The following is a 17,184-nucleotide window of genomic DNA, read 5'->3' as shown; positions in this document are numbered from 1 at the left end:
GAAAAATGCCCAGTCTTCTCAAGTTACCTTTTTCTTTGGTTGCCTGAGCCCACCCTTCTAGCCAACCTTTTCTGAGGGAAATTACAAATATCCTGTCAGATTTTCAGACTATCTCACTGTATCTGTCAATAGCAATCTATCAGTTTGAGGGTATCTGGTTGGTCCCCCAAGTTTCCTAGGACAGAGCTAAACTTCTAAATCACATTGGATAAAAGGATTATGAAGCAACTTTGTTCCTAGTTAATGACTGTCACTTTTCCTTCATACCTATTTTGAAATTCAATGCAGAGATTGTTAGGTGCAAAATACTATAACCATTAAATTGGAAGACCTCTCTGTCAAGCTCTCAATTTTTTTTTCATGTGGAGCTGATGGGAAAAGAAATTATTATTAGGAAGAACACCACTTAATAGGGATACTTAAAAATGGAATGGTGCTTAACAGGCTTTGTCAATAAGCAGTTTCAGGCCACTCTCTGAAGAACAGCTTGGATGTCCCGAAGGATTTTTACAGCTACGCCAGTGAGTCTAATTACAGATAATACTTCACTCGCTTAAGTCTTGTCTCAGTTAGATCCTTATATCAGTGAGGCTGCTGTAACAGTAGTGTTAATATTGCTTTTAGTAATTTAGTTAATTGACTGTGACATACACTGAAATTACATATGTGTGGAATGAATACATTGCTTCTTGTCTGATCAGATGGATCTTAATAGTTTGTGGGTTTATTTTTTTAGGGATTATGTGAGGAGCGAATTGGAATCAGGATATGAAGGGCCAATGTACTTGGAACCTCTCTCTATGAATCGTTTCATGACTGCTTTAGTAGGTAAGTGCTTTAAATATTAGTGATGCAGGAGAGAGCTCTGCCTAATTCTCTTCATTGAAACCTATGCATGTTTTACCTCTTGGTTTCAAATTTCTCTTATCACTTTAGTAGCTGTGATTCTCATTAATATGCAAGAGGCATGGGAGGCTAGGTGTGTCCTGCCTGGCTTTTTCTATGCCACTGATTTACCAACACTCTTGTACTTGCAGCTTTGAAGTATTTTCTAGGTCTCTTGATCATGCTCTGCCCCTGTGTTCTTCTCGGACCCACTATCTGATTCAGAAGGACTGGATTGTCTATAATAATCTTTAGGTGTAAAAGACTGTAGACATTTCAATAGTAATGTGTATTTGTAGTACTTTTGTCAATGAAAGAGTTGTACAAATAATTATTCTTTATTGGCCTTATAGATGAACACTATTGTTCTCTTACAAAAAAATGGTGAAATAGATTTGTGGGTGTGTGCATGGGACTATAGACTACTTTTTTTTTAAAGGAGTCCCAGGGATATTTCTAATAAGAGTTAAGACATAACAAGTCAAAACTACATTTAAATTGTGTTTGATTAATAGCAGTGATGACTTCTCTACCTAAAAATCCCAACTAAATCCTGAAGAATTGGACTTTCTAGAATGTTCCCTTACCCTTTGAACTTTGGCTGGAAGAGAATAAATTCAGCGTTAAGGTTGCTACACCATACCATATGTTCTACTGAGAGGATATTGGAATACACACACACACCATGTGTATTTTAAAATTAAGCCTGAGACAAGCTTGAAAGAAAAATCTTCCTTAATTCCTTTCACTAAGATCTATGGCTTTCATCAGATTATTGACAGATTTAGTCAGCCATGTACTGTTGGCAAAATTTAGCTGCTTTCTGTTTACTTGCAGCTGTTACTGGCGGATTTAAATGGGTTTACTTCTTTACAGTATGTTAGGTCTACCATAATATATACATCTCCTGTTTGCCCGCATCCTTACTTTCAAATGTGGCATTTGCTTTTGCTTTTAATAGTCTTTATAGAAATAACATTGATACTTTCCAAGGAAAGGAAATTTTCTTTAGAAATAATTTCTTCTCTCTTCTGAATTTCTAGATATGTTATATTTTGCTGTCTTGTCAAATGACACCAAAGTACAACTAAAGCCTTTAGTGTGTTTCTATGAGAAAATGTCTGTAATTAGTTCTTTAAATCTCTCTCAGGTGCAATGCAGGGTCGCATGATAAAGCAGAATCCCTCACAAAGCTTCACAAAGTGGCAGGCAAGCCTGGGCAGGAAGAGATCAGGAGGCATTGTGTCATTCAGTAACATTTAGACAGAAAAAAACCTCAAGAGTCAAACCCATTATGCTTCATCCAGGTTTTAATGTGGATTAAAAAGAAGCGAGAAAAAGATAGTATTGTTTTTATCCAATACAGTTTTCAGTTCTGCTGGGTGTCAGACTGAAGTGTCCCCTTATTGTAATTGTTTTTCAGAAGTAGGTGCTTGACTATACTAGCAAATATGTGTATGTTAACATACTTAATATCCCCGTTACTAATTTCCCCTGTTCTTTTAAAGCCATCTTGAAAGTGTAATTTTAGTCTTGATGGCAAGAGGTGTTCTTTGGGGAAGACCTGTGGAAGTGGGTTATGAGGCTTGACAGTGTTTTGTATAAATATGAAATACTTTCTCAAATTTGTTACATACAAAGGCATTTATCCAGTGCAATCTGCCATGTCGCAGGAGTACATTGCGCCGAACTGTGTCATCTTCACAGCAAAATGAATGTAAAAGTGCTTTGCTCCATCTTTTTCTTGCATGTTCTGCCAGAGTGTTACGCTGCAGCACTGCTGACAAAGGCACTGAGGCAGGTGCATGGGGGAATAATCGTGCTACTAATACAGCTCTGGTTCTTAAAAGTTCTGGTCAGAATTAAGGAGATGATGTACAGTATGCCAGCTGGTTCACAAATTTAATCTTTGTTAATGTTTTTGTTCATTAGTGCTTTTTGAATGGGGTCTCATAGTCATTTCTTCCCCTGGATCTAATTCAGTTTGATGACTCTTGACTAGGGTTACTAATATGCTGGATGGGAGAAATAGATGTCTTTTGAAGACTTCCCCTTGGATGAGTGTGCCACTTTGTGAGCATGTCAGCTGTGAACCTTACAAAGCTGCATGGTTTTGGAAGGGATGCTACTGTGAAGACTTGCTTTTTCTTAGTCCACTATAATGGGATTATATATTAACTTTAAGACATCCTGTTTTTCACATAACAGTTAATGACGTAGCCAGGGAATTTGTTAACATCAGCTTTTTAAAATTGGAAATGAAATAAAGACAGTTCACTACTCGAAGCGGCTTGAACAGCGGCTGTACCGCATAGGCTTTCTTGTTGCAAATTTTCCATTAGCTTACGAGCTGGGAGGCTTTGGCTACCTGTCAGCAATGTTTAATGTATTTGTGGAGGTTTTGGGAAGGGAAAAGAATGGGCAGGAACTTAAGGCAATAGATTTCTTCCTTATTGCCTCATTCCCTAACAGAGGAGCCTGGTGTCCTGCGGGAGGATTCCAGCTGTCAGGTTCATTAGCTGTGTCTGGCAGTTTTCAGTCTGTAGCATTTAAGTTTACAGAGTGCAAACATTCAGCTGGATTTGCTAGTCTTAGATAGCTAGAGCTTTAAAATCTCTTTATGATTTGATATGAGGTACAAACTAATTTCTTCTGACTGATCCTGTTATGTTATGTGTGATGACTGATAGTGTACAGCCCCACTTGGAGATAAACTATGATTTACTGCAGAGAGACATTGTCTGTCCTGAACTAAGGTGCTGCTACCCCAGTTTAAAATGGGAAGTACTGGTGACTAAAAGTTCCACTGGATATGTTTTCAGGCCCTTCCTGAAGGGGTTGAGAATTGACAAGGTGCAGACTTCAGGAAGGAGATTGGGGCCTCCAGAGGAAGTGCTTCATGTATTTCCTTTGATGGTGTACAGCTCTCCTTCCCATGACAAATAACTTTTGATCAGTGTTTAGATCAAAAAGGTGGGAGGGTCAGAGAGTTTAGCAAGGATTACCAGCATACTTGGCACATCACTGTTGGAAGAAAGCAGGTTTTGCTGTTGCATGAGATGAGATTGGACTCAGAGGTCCTATTTTGTGATTGGAGAGCTCCAGAATTATCCCAAAGAGCACTGGATTGTTTAACGTGATGTTTTCGCAATATTTCATTTCAGATGATGACGCTCTTACTAAATCCTGAGGAAACATGTTGGATGCTGGTATTTGTATCCCTTTGTGTGTGAAGCTGGGTTGCCTTAGTTACCATGAGTCGCAGAAATCCTTGCAAGCTGACTGTGCCAGGCTCCTGAATATTACAGCGCAGCAGTGTGCTGGTGGTATCTTAAATAGGGTTGTATCAATGTGTGTGTGGGCAGAGAACAACAAAGCGGAGGGAGAATGCTTCAGAGCTGGAGTCTGTTGAACTTCTAAAAAGATGAGTAGAGTAACTCTCTCTGAGGCTTATAAGACCCAGTATGCTGATAGCGTCTTGCTGAGAGCAAGGGTGCTTGTTCTGAAAAGACATCTGCTAATTCAAAAATACATGTAGCAAATTGACAGTAGGATTTAAACTTGATAGAGGACAGTGTGAAGGAGGAAGAACTTCGTGTGCTTAAGTAATAGAGATTAGAGATTGCTTTCAGCTCAGTTGCAGTTATTTTGAAAGCAGAATTCCTTTGCTAGGTAGGGAAGCTAGGCAGAATGAAAGCAAAACCCTGGTACTGCTATTTCTCCTCTTGCAGCTTCCCTCCCCAACCCGGCCAGAAGGGCTTACAAGGTCAATAAGCTTATGTGAACACATGGAGTTAGCACTGACCTAGGGATGTTAACGGCCTTGCTTTTGTTACTCTGTGCTTTGCTAAGCCTAACTCCTGGTTTCGGGAAGAGTTGTGCAATGCAAACATTAGTGGAGTTAGCTCCGAAGCAGAGCATAAGCACTTGGGTTTAGTACCATGTATTGTGGCTTTCAGATGTAAGCTAACATAGATGGTGAGCAAGGTTCTGCTTTTAAATAATATGCAATAAACTTCTTCCTTACTGCAAAATGATGAGTGAGAATTGTTCTTATCCAGGGAATGTGCATTTCGCCCCATTCTGTTTCCTCTGAGATAAAAGGTACAACTTCCAGCGACTCTAATGGGAGCAGTTATACTGGAGTGGTCTGCTCTAGAAATACCACCCTCCAGATCTCTGGGTGTGTGGGAGAGATGTGCTCATGCTTGTGTCCGCGCCAACTGTTAAAGAGAATTTAGTTGTTAATTATGTGTCACTTGCAAGCTTCAGTGATAATTTTGAGCAACTGCCTCAGGGCATTATGAAATTATTGAAGTCTCAGCTGCTGACCTGGCTGTTCTCCTGTTGCTGTTCTTGACCAGTAATTCCTCTTGACAGTTTAAATATTGTTGCTCTAAAAGCCGTTTGGGACTTCTGATTACTTTCTTGCTTAGATTGGGATGAAATAGTATAGCGGGGCTTCAGAAGAGCTACTGCTGTGTATACAGATACTGATGGGGTTTAAGTAGAGCTGGGGATGTTAAGGAGAAAGAGGGATGACTTGTTGGGTTATCTTTTGCATGATTTATTCCTGGGACTTCATATTAATCTGAGTATGATTCTGCATGTGTTTTGGGTTTACATTTCGCTGATTTGTAAAGTGAAAGTATGCACTTTGCGTAATTTGAAAACGGTAACTTTTGTGACCCAGCAAAAGATGCGGAGGAGCCTGGTTTCGTAACAGATATGTCCTAGTTAGAACAGTCATAATATGCTGGATGTTGATAACTGTGTTATGGAAAGATAACGTATTAAAATACGTTTTTTCCTGAAGGGGATAATCAGCTTGATTGTAAAATGCTGTGTCGTGTTTTCAGGTCAGCTGGTGGTATGTACGCTCTGCTCCTGCGTCATGAAAACAAAACAGATCTGGCTTTTCTCTGCTCACATGCTCCCTCTGCTGGCACGACTTTGCCTGGTCCCTTTGGAAACCATTGTCGTCATCAACAAATTCGCCATGATTTTCACTGGTTTGGAAGTTCTCTACTTTCTGGCATCGAATCTTCTGGTGCCCTATAACTTGGCGAAATCTGCATACAGAGAGCTTGTCCAGGTAAGACAGCGAGCATAGCAATTTTATTTTCCTTGGCCTGAGCCTTTTTTGCAGGAAAGAAATAAAAAAATACTTTGGCTGTCTTCTGTGCAACTGTGTGTGTGTGTTTAACTCATGCTTTCTTGGCAAACCAGATGTGTTCCTATCCATAGCATCTTCTTTCTTTAATTTATGGTAGCTTATAATTTGTATGGGTGAGCAGTTAAGACATTAGCCGGAATTATGCTACTGGCCAGCTGAGCATGTCTACTTTGCTTGAACTTTGCTTAGTCCTTCCCAAGTCCAGGCTACAAGACAAGATTGTGGCAGAATGGAATTTATTTACAGCCTCATTAAGTGAGCAAGGTAGTCCCCATGCATTAATTGTAGTAGCTGTTCATTTCAAGAAATGCCTTCTTTATGAAAAGCATTTGTAATTATAGTAGTGTTAAATTGGGAGTAACACTAAAGCTGATTTTGACTGTAATAATCACTGATTTACAGTCAGCGATTTGTAACTTGCAGACAGTGATTTGAAAAGTCTGCAGTATTTTCTTTAGAACAGCAGCATTGCTGAGACCTCTGACAAAAGATTTAGCAGAAACAGAGAAGACTGATCTGACACATATCCATTTTGTTAACGCTTTGACATCTGATATATATTTAGTTGAAAAGACACTTTGTTAGTGGTACAGAAACATGACATCTCACTCTTTTTATATAAAAAAATAAAATATGTGTATATGCCGCCTCCTATATATTTCAATATAAAAAGATGGATGCTTGCTTGACGTTTGACTGACCCGCTATTTCAGCTCTCACCGCTTGCTGGATTTTTTTCAAACGAAGCCACTGGTTTTCTGCCTTCTGCTCTTCAGTTCAGAACCAGTCTGAAAACTAACTTGTTAAGCTCTTTCAAAGCCCTCTTTAAAGCTTTTCTTTGCTGTCATATCTGTCATACACAAACAAAAACTTGGCAGCGGTAGGTGTCTGGTGTGCCAAGGTCTCAGGCTGTCATGTTGATCATTGCTGTCTGGTTATTTATTTTGCATGTAATTGGTCTTTGGAGCAGGATTATCCTTCTGTCTTTGTACAGCACCTAGCATGGTCTGATCTTGTCCATAACTAGCTTGTAGATTTGCTGATTAAAAACTAATTCGGGAGCTAACTGGCAAAGCTTCAGTATCCTTGTTTTCCAGTGAGTGTGGAAAAATCATGCTTACTGTTTACCTAGAGTGATAAAGTTTTGGGGTAGAACAGTTGCATGTCTTTGTACAGCTTGAAGACTTGCAACAGGTTGGAACCAGCACTTCCATTTTCCATGTGCGTGAACAGATGCAGAGTTTAGCTTCCTGAAGTCAAATTCAGATCGGATTCGGATTTGAGTCATGTATCTATTTTTTTATTAGGCACTTACGTTTAAAACACTTCAACATCTTATGAATGTTTTAATTGCAAATACATTCTGGGGGGAAGGGGGGAAATGGTTGTTCCTTGCTGATACTTTTTTTTTTTGGTCAGAATTGTATTCTACATATAGCTGTTACAGAAGTCTCCTCATCTCTAGGATTGCTTGTTTCTCCCCTGCCTCCCAGTATTTCAAATCTTTGCATGCCAGGCTGTATGACAGTGTTGTAATCAGGAGGAAGAAGTATTCCTTGTACGTGGCCTTTGAACGCTGATCATACTCCTTCTCCTGACTTTTTATGCAGAGGGCATAAAGCTTTTTCCTTGGGAATGCAGAGAAAATGGCAGAGACTTCATAATGTGCCACTGGATTTGTATTAGTGTTGTATGCTGCTTTTCTAAATGCATGTAATAGAGAGTGGGTTGGAATGAAAGTTGCGTGTGAGTGGTTTTTGCATTGTATCGACAGTATGGGAAAACAGGATTTTTGTCTTTAAAGAGCTTGCTGCTGTTTGCCTGTGGTCCTGAAACAGAACAGAAAAAAACATTGGCTTATAGTGTGTTCATATAACTGGTTGCAATGCCACTACAAATCAAGCTTAGTATGCTTATTCCAGAGGAGGATGTTGCTGTTCTGTCTTGAATATTTTGCTGCTTGTACTTCCATCACTATAACTTTGTGCAATTGTTAGTTTTCATTGATGCCGTCATCCTGGTGTTTATGAGTTTACTACTGTTTTAGGCTGGATTTGATTGCTGTTTTGATATCAGTGGCAAAACTTAGTGAATATTGGGATCTTAAACACCAGGAGTGTTTCCTGAATGCAGCAGCATAGGGGAGACAGCCCTAACAGGGGGACCGAGGCAGCTGTGTGTGTGTATTTCAGACTGTGGCTAATAGTATAATTTAAAAGCAGGTCCAGAACCTTGGCTGCTTACTTTCAGCAGAAGATGCCAGAAGTACCTTGTGGTTATGAATCTACTTTATGAGCATAGCATGACCCTTTTCCGATTTGGTGGAGTACTCTGCCAGGAGCTGCATAGGATTGCTTGCATTGGTCCCAGGCCAAGGGAGTCTCCTGAGGGCAGATGCACTTCCTTCACAAGTCTGTGTGCAAAGCTAAAAGCGGGAGCTTGGCACCGTGTCCCTGCCAGTAGCATATTGCTTGTTGGTCAGCCACAGTACATACTGCAGCAGGTCCCATGGACGTAACATCCCTCATGCTTGTCATGAAAGATGAAGTAGGCAGCTTTTTTAGTGTTTGCTAAAATTTGCTAGCCATTATGGATTGTATGTCATTGTGGGAAGCAGATGATGAGGAAATAGTAGTTAGGAGTGATTCCCTTTTGTATTAAGTCCAGCCATATGAAGTTCCAGCTTCTTGGAAATGACTGCCTTGTAACTTAGTTTTTGCAATACAAAAGAAGTAATTTGAGATCCAGAGTCTTCTGAAATAACTCTTAAGTATGAATTCCCAAACACTTGGTGGATTAGGAGCAGTCAAAAGTCTGGTACCTGTTCTTTTTTGGGATACTTAAACATAAAATGTCTGAGGTACTAAGTTTTCCCTTAAAAACAGGTCAGCAAAGCAGATATACTGGGCTGAAGTGATGTGGCTCATATTTCAGTAGTTAGTGTGTGCAGTGACTTGGCAGTAGCTACAGAGAAAACAATATTTGCCCTGACTTAAGCTGGGCAAAAAAGTCTGAGAGGGTTGTGCATGAACTGGAGGCACGTGTCCTCACCCCTCTGGCTGTAGTCAGCAGCTCCGAGCCAGTTATTCATAGGCAGGGGCATTCAGCTGGTCTGATAGTTTGTTGCACAGTCAGGCACTTCTCCCTGCTTCAAGACAGAGAGTGGTAATATGTCACTGCTGAACCTGGGCTCTCCCTTTATCAAACTGTAGTTTGATATACCTCCTCTTTTCCTTTGGGATGGCTAATGCATGTGAATTATCCTTAGCTTCCTTGTGGCTATATTGTTGACTATCCTTTTGTTATCAAATCACAGGTGCTGTGAACCAATAACAAACTGCATTTTTCTGTCTTGCCCAGGTGGTGGAGGTGTATGGTCTCCTGGCTTTGGGGATGTCTCTGTGGAACCAGCTGGTCGTCCCAGTTCTTTTCATGGTATTTTGGCTTGTCTTATTTGCTCTTCAGATCTATTCCTATTTCAGTACGCGGGACCAGCCTGCCTCAAGAGAGAGGCTCCTCTTCCTCTTCTTGACAAGGTAATTAACTAGTCTGCAAATAGTCGGTTTTCTGTTTTGGCTATCTTCTGAAATGAATATTTGTGCTCTTTTAGATACTAGATACGTAGATTGGCTTTATTGCATTTGGATACCCAACAAATATTTGTCCTTATCACAGTGACCATGTATGTAAACCCTGTTAAGCTTGTCCTTCAGAGGCATGGATCCCATTCAGAACAGACAGTGTTAGTAGAACTGTGGGGTAGTTCCCAAACAAAGAAAATTATTCCTTTGATGAGGGAATAACTATAATTAGAGCTTCGGTCCAGAAGTTGTTTTCAGTGTACAAATTGGTTTTAAGTCTGAGATATTTCAGCTGAAGTTCAGTCGGACTGATTGTGTTGTTCTCTGAGCCCTGTATGGCTTGTTTCATCATTCTGATGTGGGACACGTTCTTGAGTTCATCCAAGCAGCCAAAGTACCCAACTCCCAAAGTAACTTTTGAGCCCAGTGGTTAATTTGGCAGAGGTGTAAAAATCTTTGACACGCGGAAACGAACTTCACAACTCACACAGAGTTATAAAGCAGGTATGTTTATTGCGGCGCCGGGTGCAAGGGGATTTCTCCACAAAGCTTGCACACAGGGTTAAAATCATGACAGGTATTAAAACAGTTAACAAAGTTAGTTACACCTACTGGTGCTACCCCTTAATTAACTCTTAGTTAATACTTTTCTTACTTCATCTGAAAGTTACAGTTCTCTTTTAATTCACCACGCATGCTCAGAGAGTAGGGGGCTAAATTGGGTTGGGGCTTCTTTAGCTAGGAGGTGCGTTTTTCAGTATTAAAATGAGATTATAATGAGACAAGTTAACTCTAGGGCACTATTTTGGCAGTCTTTTCTATTTTTCTGTGATTCGTCCTTGTGCTAATCATTATTGCTAGTTAGCAGAGAGTCAGTGAAGACAGTCTTTATCAGCAGAGAGTCAGTGGAGACAGTCTTTATCTCTAATATGACTAAGTACGGGATGCAGTTGTTACAAAGTATCTTCTCTACATTTTTCTTTCTTACTTTTAACCCTTGTTTCTCAAGATGCCCTGTAACATCTTAAAGATAGCAAATTCTTAAAAGCTTTGTAAAAACTGGTTGTAAGATAAAGGAGAGAGGCCTGTGTTAGTGCTGTAAGTGAGAGAAAGGCAGCATTTGAGGGCTTCTTCTGACTGGAACCAACGTGCCTTTGCTGGCTGTTGTTTAACTAGAAATTAGAGTATACAAAAGGAAGCGGGAGCGTAGGGCAGAGAGGAACTGGGTGTGTTGCAAAGGTGGGTTAGGCAAATTATGTAGTGTAATACTGAGATGGGGAGAAAAGATGTAATAGTTGTCTAAATACACAGGTAACATAGGACATATTCTTTGGAGACCACGCGTCATTAGTTCTGCTGTTTGGGTAGCAACTTGTTTGAGTAACTTGCTCATCACTACAGTTTTCCAATCAGACTTTCCAATTGCTTAGCTTTTTCTTGCCTCTCTGTGTGTGTATATCTATCCATGGTACCGTAGCGTAAGCTGTCAAAATTCATTATCATTAAGGAGAAATGCCAGGGATTTTATTGCATGTAGTATTAAAATTGCTTATAGTGTCACGCTGCATTATGTAAAAGCACTGACTATGTTACCTGGTTGTTAACTAAACCATTAGCGTCTGAGATTTTTCCTGCTGTTCATCTCTGCTGTAATTTTAGTTTTGTTACAATAAAGTACTGCATTTAGCAGTGCTTGCATGATTGCTATTTAAAAGCTGTTCTATACCTTTCATTGTCCTTGTTGTTCCTCTCAAAATCTTTTCCATGGGTATGTAACTGCTGTGATTTTTGAGAAGCCTTGAAGAGTTCAGCTCTTTGGGACAATTTATAAACTTGTGCTTGACATATAAACATAACACTGAAAGCTCCCCAGGCTTCTCTTTGAGCTCTTAAGCTCCTCTGGGACCCTTGCATAGTACATCATCTGGAAATAAGTTTAAGAAGGGTACTAAAATGACTCCGACAAAAAAGGATTGGGCATCAGGCAGAAAAGCCAGGATTTTTGATTTCTGATAATTTATTTTGAAGCAGAAAGTTCCTCAAATATCCTACAGAAATAGCTGCTTTAAATACTGCCTTTCTCACTACCTTGACCAGCAGGAACATTTAAAAGCTTTTTCAGCCCTGCACAGCTTGGTAAACAGGCAGAATTTGAAGGCTTACCAGAAGCGCTGCAAATAGTGTATGTAAACACATCAACATTTTCTGTTGTGAATTGCTTTCAAAGGAGATTTCCAGTTGAAGTAGTCATTAAAAGAGACAAAGTAAATGTCTCTTGGACAAGCTTTGTTTATTTTTGAGGCATGTGCTTCCTCAAAACTCTTTTGTCTTGTCAGAGCGCTGGACTAGTTCACTCTTCAGTCAGTTAATTAGCATGACATGTTTTTGACCACCATAATTTCTCCGACAAGACTACTATCCTGGTGAACAAGCGAAGATTTTTTTTTTTCTTGTTAATGAATAAGGGTGTCAATGTGTATTACCCTGGATTATGTATGTGAGGATTTCCAGATGTGTAATCCCTGGCTGACTGCTGGTTCTTCACCGAGTGTTGGGGCACGCAGTGCACTGCCCTGCACTCCCCTTGTTCTGGCAGCGTTCTGTTTCAGAAGCCGAAGTACGCTCTCAGTCTTAGGCTGCTCCAAATATTGCAGTGCCAGGATCAGCAGAAGAGCAGCCCTAAGGTGAGGGAGCTGAAGTAATGCAGCTATTCTTAGCATCGTCAAATGTATTTTGGGGTCTCAATCTTTGGGACTGCTGTAGCAAAAGAGAGGAAGAAGCCTGCTGAGGGAGAATATTCTTCTCTGTCTTATTTTGCTGCTTCTGGCTCAGCTGTTCGGAAGACAGGTGTTGCCTACCTGAATCTGATGTGAATGCTACCAAAAAGCCCTTGGTGTCCCAATAGTATTTATCATTTGATGTTTGTTTGCACGGTTGTGGATCTGAGCAGAAAGTGCCTTAGTGAATCTGTCTGCTTTAACTCTGTGTTTCTGGTGTCTGGCTGAAATTTCAGTAGGTAACCTGGGTGCGTTGTGGCTGTCAAATTGACTTTTGGTTATGGAAACCCTGCACGAGCAGGACAGTGCCACCGTGTGGCACAGCCCTGAGAGGGACCGGGGAAATACCACAGCACAGCCCTGGCTCCAGCCTGACGGCAGCATTAGCTAGGGAGCTGAGATAAAGTTGTGTCTTGGAAAGAAGTAACAGAATACGTCTCGTCGTCGTCTTTTTATAGGAGGATTTCATGGCGGTGTAGAGCTTTTAATATTTTCATTAAACCAATCCAATTTTGCTTTAAAACCAGCTTGCACAGTTAACAGGACAAGGGGAAAGCTCATCACGTTGCTTTTAATTAATGGACCTTTTCTTTTTGTTTCTTTTCCCCTCTCTCCTCCCAGTATTGCCGAATGCTGTAGCACTCCATACTCACTGCTGGGCTTGGTCTTCACAGTCTCTTTTGTTGCTTTGGGAGTTCTGACTCTTTGCAAGTTTTACTTGCAGGGTTACCGAGCATTCATGAATGATCCTGCTATGAACAGGTAAGTGCCTCATTGTGCCTAGGGTCTAAAAAGAAGCAGACAAAAAGGGATTTATATAGAAATATAGGGGTTGCATTGCAATTTTTTAACTTACGAAATCTTGGGTATCCTTGACAGGCTTTTTGTATGCCAGTGTATGTGTGCATTGGAAGGATTTGAGGTGAAAATACGGCTTATCACAAGCTTCTTGGGAGATGGTTCATTTCTGTAGCAAATTCAGGGCTGTTATTTGGGATTTATAATTCCACAGTTTGATTGTCTTAGTGCTTTCATTTTCGTGAGTCACTGGAAAATTTTCACATGCTTGAATAATATAAACACTTCATATTTCCATTTCCTCATTTACCCTGTAGTCATGTGTGAAAAATTACTAATCTCTGAGGCTTGAAACACAGCATTGTATGGATTGCCTGTAAATTACTATGGGAAATAGCCAAAATACAGAAACTGCCTTTTCTTAATGCTTGTCCCAACTTGTCTAATACAAAATTGGATCCTAGGTATGACACTACCTTTCTCAGCTATTCCAGCCCTTAACTCTATAGAATGTTCAGACTGTATGCAAAAGAATGTTACATGTTTTGGATTCCAAGATGTGGAAGCAAAAATAACATAAATTGGGGTTGCCCAGGAGTAGTCTACATAAAAGCATCTTTTGGGGAAGCGTGCAATTCTGGGTGATCTGTACTTTTAACTGCGTCAAATACTGCTGCTAAATTGTGGTCCTCAGAGGTATTAAATTCAGTCTGAGGTTCCAAGCCAAAAAGAAGTGGACAGCTGTATTTACTGTAGGTACAGAGAGAATAAACTGAAAAATAGCTACATTGCTCATTTGCCTAAATTGGGCATCGGGTGGCATGTTGAGTCAAGGATGTTTCCCCAGGGCCAAAGGACAGACAGAAGGATGGTGATGGGGAAATACAGCAGGTGGAGAGGGTCTTCATGCTGACTGGTGCCCAGGTGTAGACATAGCAGGGCTGCTTCGGGCTTGTGTAGGCAGCACTGAGGTTCCCCCTCTTAAGACACAACAGGGGTCCTTAAAATGCTTTGTGCTTGGGGGGACTCTGTCATTGGGTGGTGTCTGCTGGGCTGGATGTAGCCCACACGCTGCTAGTCAGGAGCAGGGTTCTGAAATCTGCTAGTTCCTAGCTCCTGACACTTCAGGGTTTCTGAAAGTATTCCTCTGTAGTTAAAGCCTTAGCAGGGACATCAGTAAAAACTAAAACCAGTGACATTTGAAGGGTTGTGGCAGAAACCAGACAGCTTATTTCCTGGTGTTTCTAGATGTGTTTTTGAACCAACATTGACACAAAGATGTGATTGTTTGTTCTTTTGACTGTGTTGATCTGCAGGGGCATGACTGAAGGAGTCACACTCCTGATCCTGGCTGTGCAGACAGGTTTGATTGAGCTGCAAGTTGTGCATCGGGCGTTCCTGCTCAGTATTATTCTTTTCATTGTGGTGGCATCCATACTTCAGTCCATGCTGGAAATTGCTGATCCCATTGTCTTGGCATTGGGAGCCTCAAGGGACAAGTAAGAGACTGGTTTCCTAAACCGAAAGTTACTCAATGCTGTTTTAGGAGGTGATAAACTAGAAATTGATGGCCTGATTTGGATTTTTAGTAGCTTGTAAAGTTACCCTGTCTCTTCTGTATGCAGATTTCTAGTCTAAATTCTCTGTTTTTTCCCTCTGTATCCTACTCCCCCAAGGGCACACAGTAACACTTTTCACCATGCTGTATGCTGGCAAGCAGGGGTGACTTCAGTCACCTGCTCCTGCTCAGGACTGTGTCCATCCAGCCTGTGCAAGACCATGCTGTTCTGCAGCTGCTGGCTGCCCACTCCGACTATTACACTGTTCAGTGGTTGCTCTCCCTAGGAAGAGTGTCAGTGCACTGTGGTCCCAGTTAAGCAAATCCAGGCCTCCAGTGCCTGTGCTCTCCCCACCCACACTCCACTGTATGGATTTGTAGAACAGTTTTGCTTAACTTCCTGCAGTTGGGTAGGTTTCCCTCTAATGCAGTGGTCTCAGACAGCTGTTGAGGGTGGGAAGTTTCTAGGAGTGACCTTATGTTAGATATTGTAAAACCTATTTTTTCATGAGTCTGTGGTCCCAAAATGGTAGGCTTTACTGGCAGAAAGTAGGTGGAAGGCTTGCATTAGTGTACCAGATGTTCTGATCATGTGGGATTGTTACGTTTAATTTGTGTTTTGAAGAGCTGTATTGGTATCTAGTGTTCTTGTATTAATCTGTTTGCATCTTTGTTAATTGCTTGTGTCTCTTCCCTTTCTGTAACCTGTAAGTGAAGAAATCAAAGGTTTATTTATGTGTAGAGAGTTTGTTTAGCTTAGAGGCTACTTGTAGCCAGCGTGTTCTGCCTGCAGCAATGTTAACTTCAAATATAGTAACAGAGGGAAAGGGAGTAGAGCCAGGATATGAGCATCTGCCCAGCTTAAACAAGCAGTCTGTGGTGATAGCAAGTTTTAACTCTCTTCTGCCAAATCTCACAGGCAGTTCTAAATCAGCTAGGATCAGGATAAATTCCGCTTCAGCTCTCCCTTTCTTCCTCACCCATGGACACAGAATTGCAGACCTCACAGTAGTGTTCCGATGTTTCTCCAGACTGTATTAAATTAGCCGGTTTCTGCTGGTGTCCTGTCCCCCCAGTACTTTCACTTTTTCTGTATCTCATTTCCAGAGCTAAATGAGGTTAAAATACAACCTGAGGAACCTGTAGAGGTAGTATAGTAAATTACTGGAGATACTCTGAAAGCCTTCACAAATGAGTGGGTGTAAGAAGATTGATAGTGTGTTTAGGGTGGGGAGGAGATTAAAAAGTAGTAAATGATAGGAGCAGAGTAAGGACTGGCAGAGATGTATGTTCAAGTCCTGCTACATTTCTTTTGTGATCCCTGAATTGGGGAATATACTTCTAAAGGCAGCAGGGTAAAATCTGATGATGAAAGGAAATACCTTTGCTCCGAGCATGTTAGCAAAAAGACATAGAAGAGTTGTAATAAGTATATAATCTGGGAGAACTCTGTTTATATGTAACTGCACACTTTTCTATGCGTATTTAATAATTTTCTTTGTTTTAATGGCCTTTCATCTGAAACGTTCAGTATCTCAGGTACTTAATTTGTCTAATCACTGGCTTGACCCATTATGACAATTACTGTAGGTGAATTTTTGCCCATAATCTTTGTATTTGTATTAAAAACAACAAAGGTCAGATCAGAGGGAACTTTTCATACTGTATGTGTTGTAGGCATGCATGCTGGGAATGAGGCTGTGCACTAGTAAAGTAGAAACTCCTTTCAACAAGTCAGAGCCTTGAGCAAACATCTAACGTGCCTACATCCAGCAGTCAGCCTGTGTTTATTCTGACACTCAAATCTGACTTAAAAAGTAAAAACCTATTGTTTTGTTTGCAGGAGCCTGTGGAAGCACTTCCGAGCCGTCAGCCTCTGTTTGTTCTTACTTGTGTTCCCCGCGTACATGGCCTACATGATTTGTCAATTTTTCCACATGGATTTCTGGCTGTTGATCATTATCTCCAGCAGTATTCTAACCTCTCTTCAGGTAAGAATGTTAGCCCTGTAGTAACTGTGAAGCCCTGCATTAACTGTGATCCTCTTACTCTAGGGGGGTAAATACATGGTGAGGAAAGAACAGGGATGATGATAGAAGGGCAGAAGTACAAGATATGATATAAAATCTCTCTTTATCCTGTATCTGAGCCTGAGGAGCTCCTAGGGGTGGGCTGAGAACATAGGTGAATGGAAGTCTATTTCAAGTTGTAAAGCCAGAAGGCTTTTGAGGGCATAACTGTCATAGTAAAAAGTTTGGGGTTTTTTCCCCCAGAGTACTCATTTATGTATTGTTACTTAGCTATGGTTCTTTGAAAGCAATTTGATGTTCAAAACATAGTAGTATAAATACAGGGAATGTTTTGTACTATGTATCTGTTATTATTTGTTTTTTTATTATTAAATTTATA

At 40.7% G+C, this 17,184-nt stretch overlaps 1 protein-coding gene across 1 annotated transcript in view; it reads left to right on the top strand.

The window, feature by feature from the left end:
• The window catches only part of RNF145 (ring finger protein 145), a 45,832-nt gene that overhangs the window by 25,389 nt on the left and 3,259 nt on the right, over nucleotides 1–17,184 (top strand). The window contains exons 4-9 of the mRNA XM_059825244.1: nucleotides 737–828; nucleotides 5,745–5,980; nucleotides 9,422–9,597; nucleotides 13,041–13,181; nucleotides 14,534–14,716; nucleotides 16,619–16,766. Of these exons, the coding sequence (XP_059681227.1) occupies nucleotides 737–828; nucleotides 5,745–5,980; nucleotides 9,422–9,597; nucleotides 13,041–13,181; nucleotides 14,534–14,716; nucleotides 16,619–16,766 (976 nt within the window). The remainder of the gene's footprint in view (nucleotides 1–736; nucleotides 829–5,744; nucleotides 5,981–9,421; nucleotides 9,598–13,040; nucleotides 13,182–14,533; nucleotides 14,717–16,618; nucleotides 16,767–17,184) is intronic.

The sequence above is a fragment of the Gavia stellata genome, chromosome 16 (assembly GCF_030936135.1).
Source record: "Gavia stellata isolate bGavSte3 chromosome 16, bGavSte3.hap2, whole genome shotgun sequence".
Taxonomy (NCBI): Eukaryota; Metazoa; Chordata; class Aves; order Gaviiformes; family Gaviidae; genus Gavia; species Gavia stellata.
This window is presented reverse-complemented; position numbering and strand designations above follow the sequence as displayed.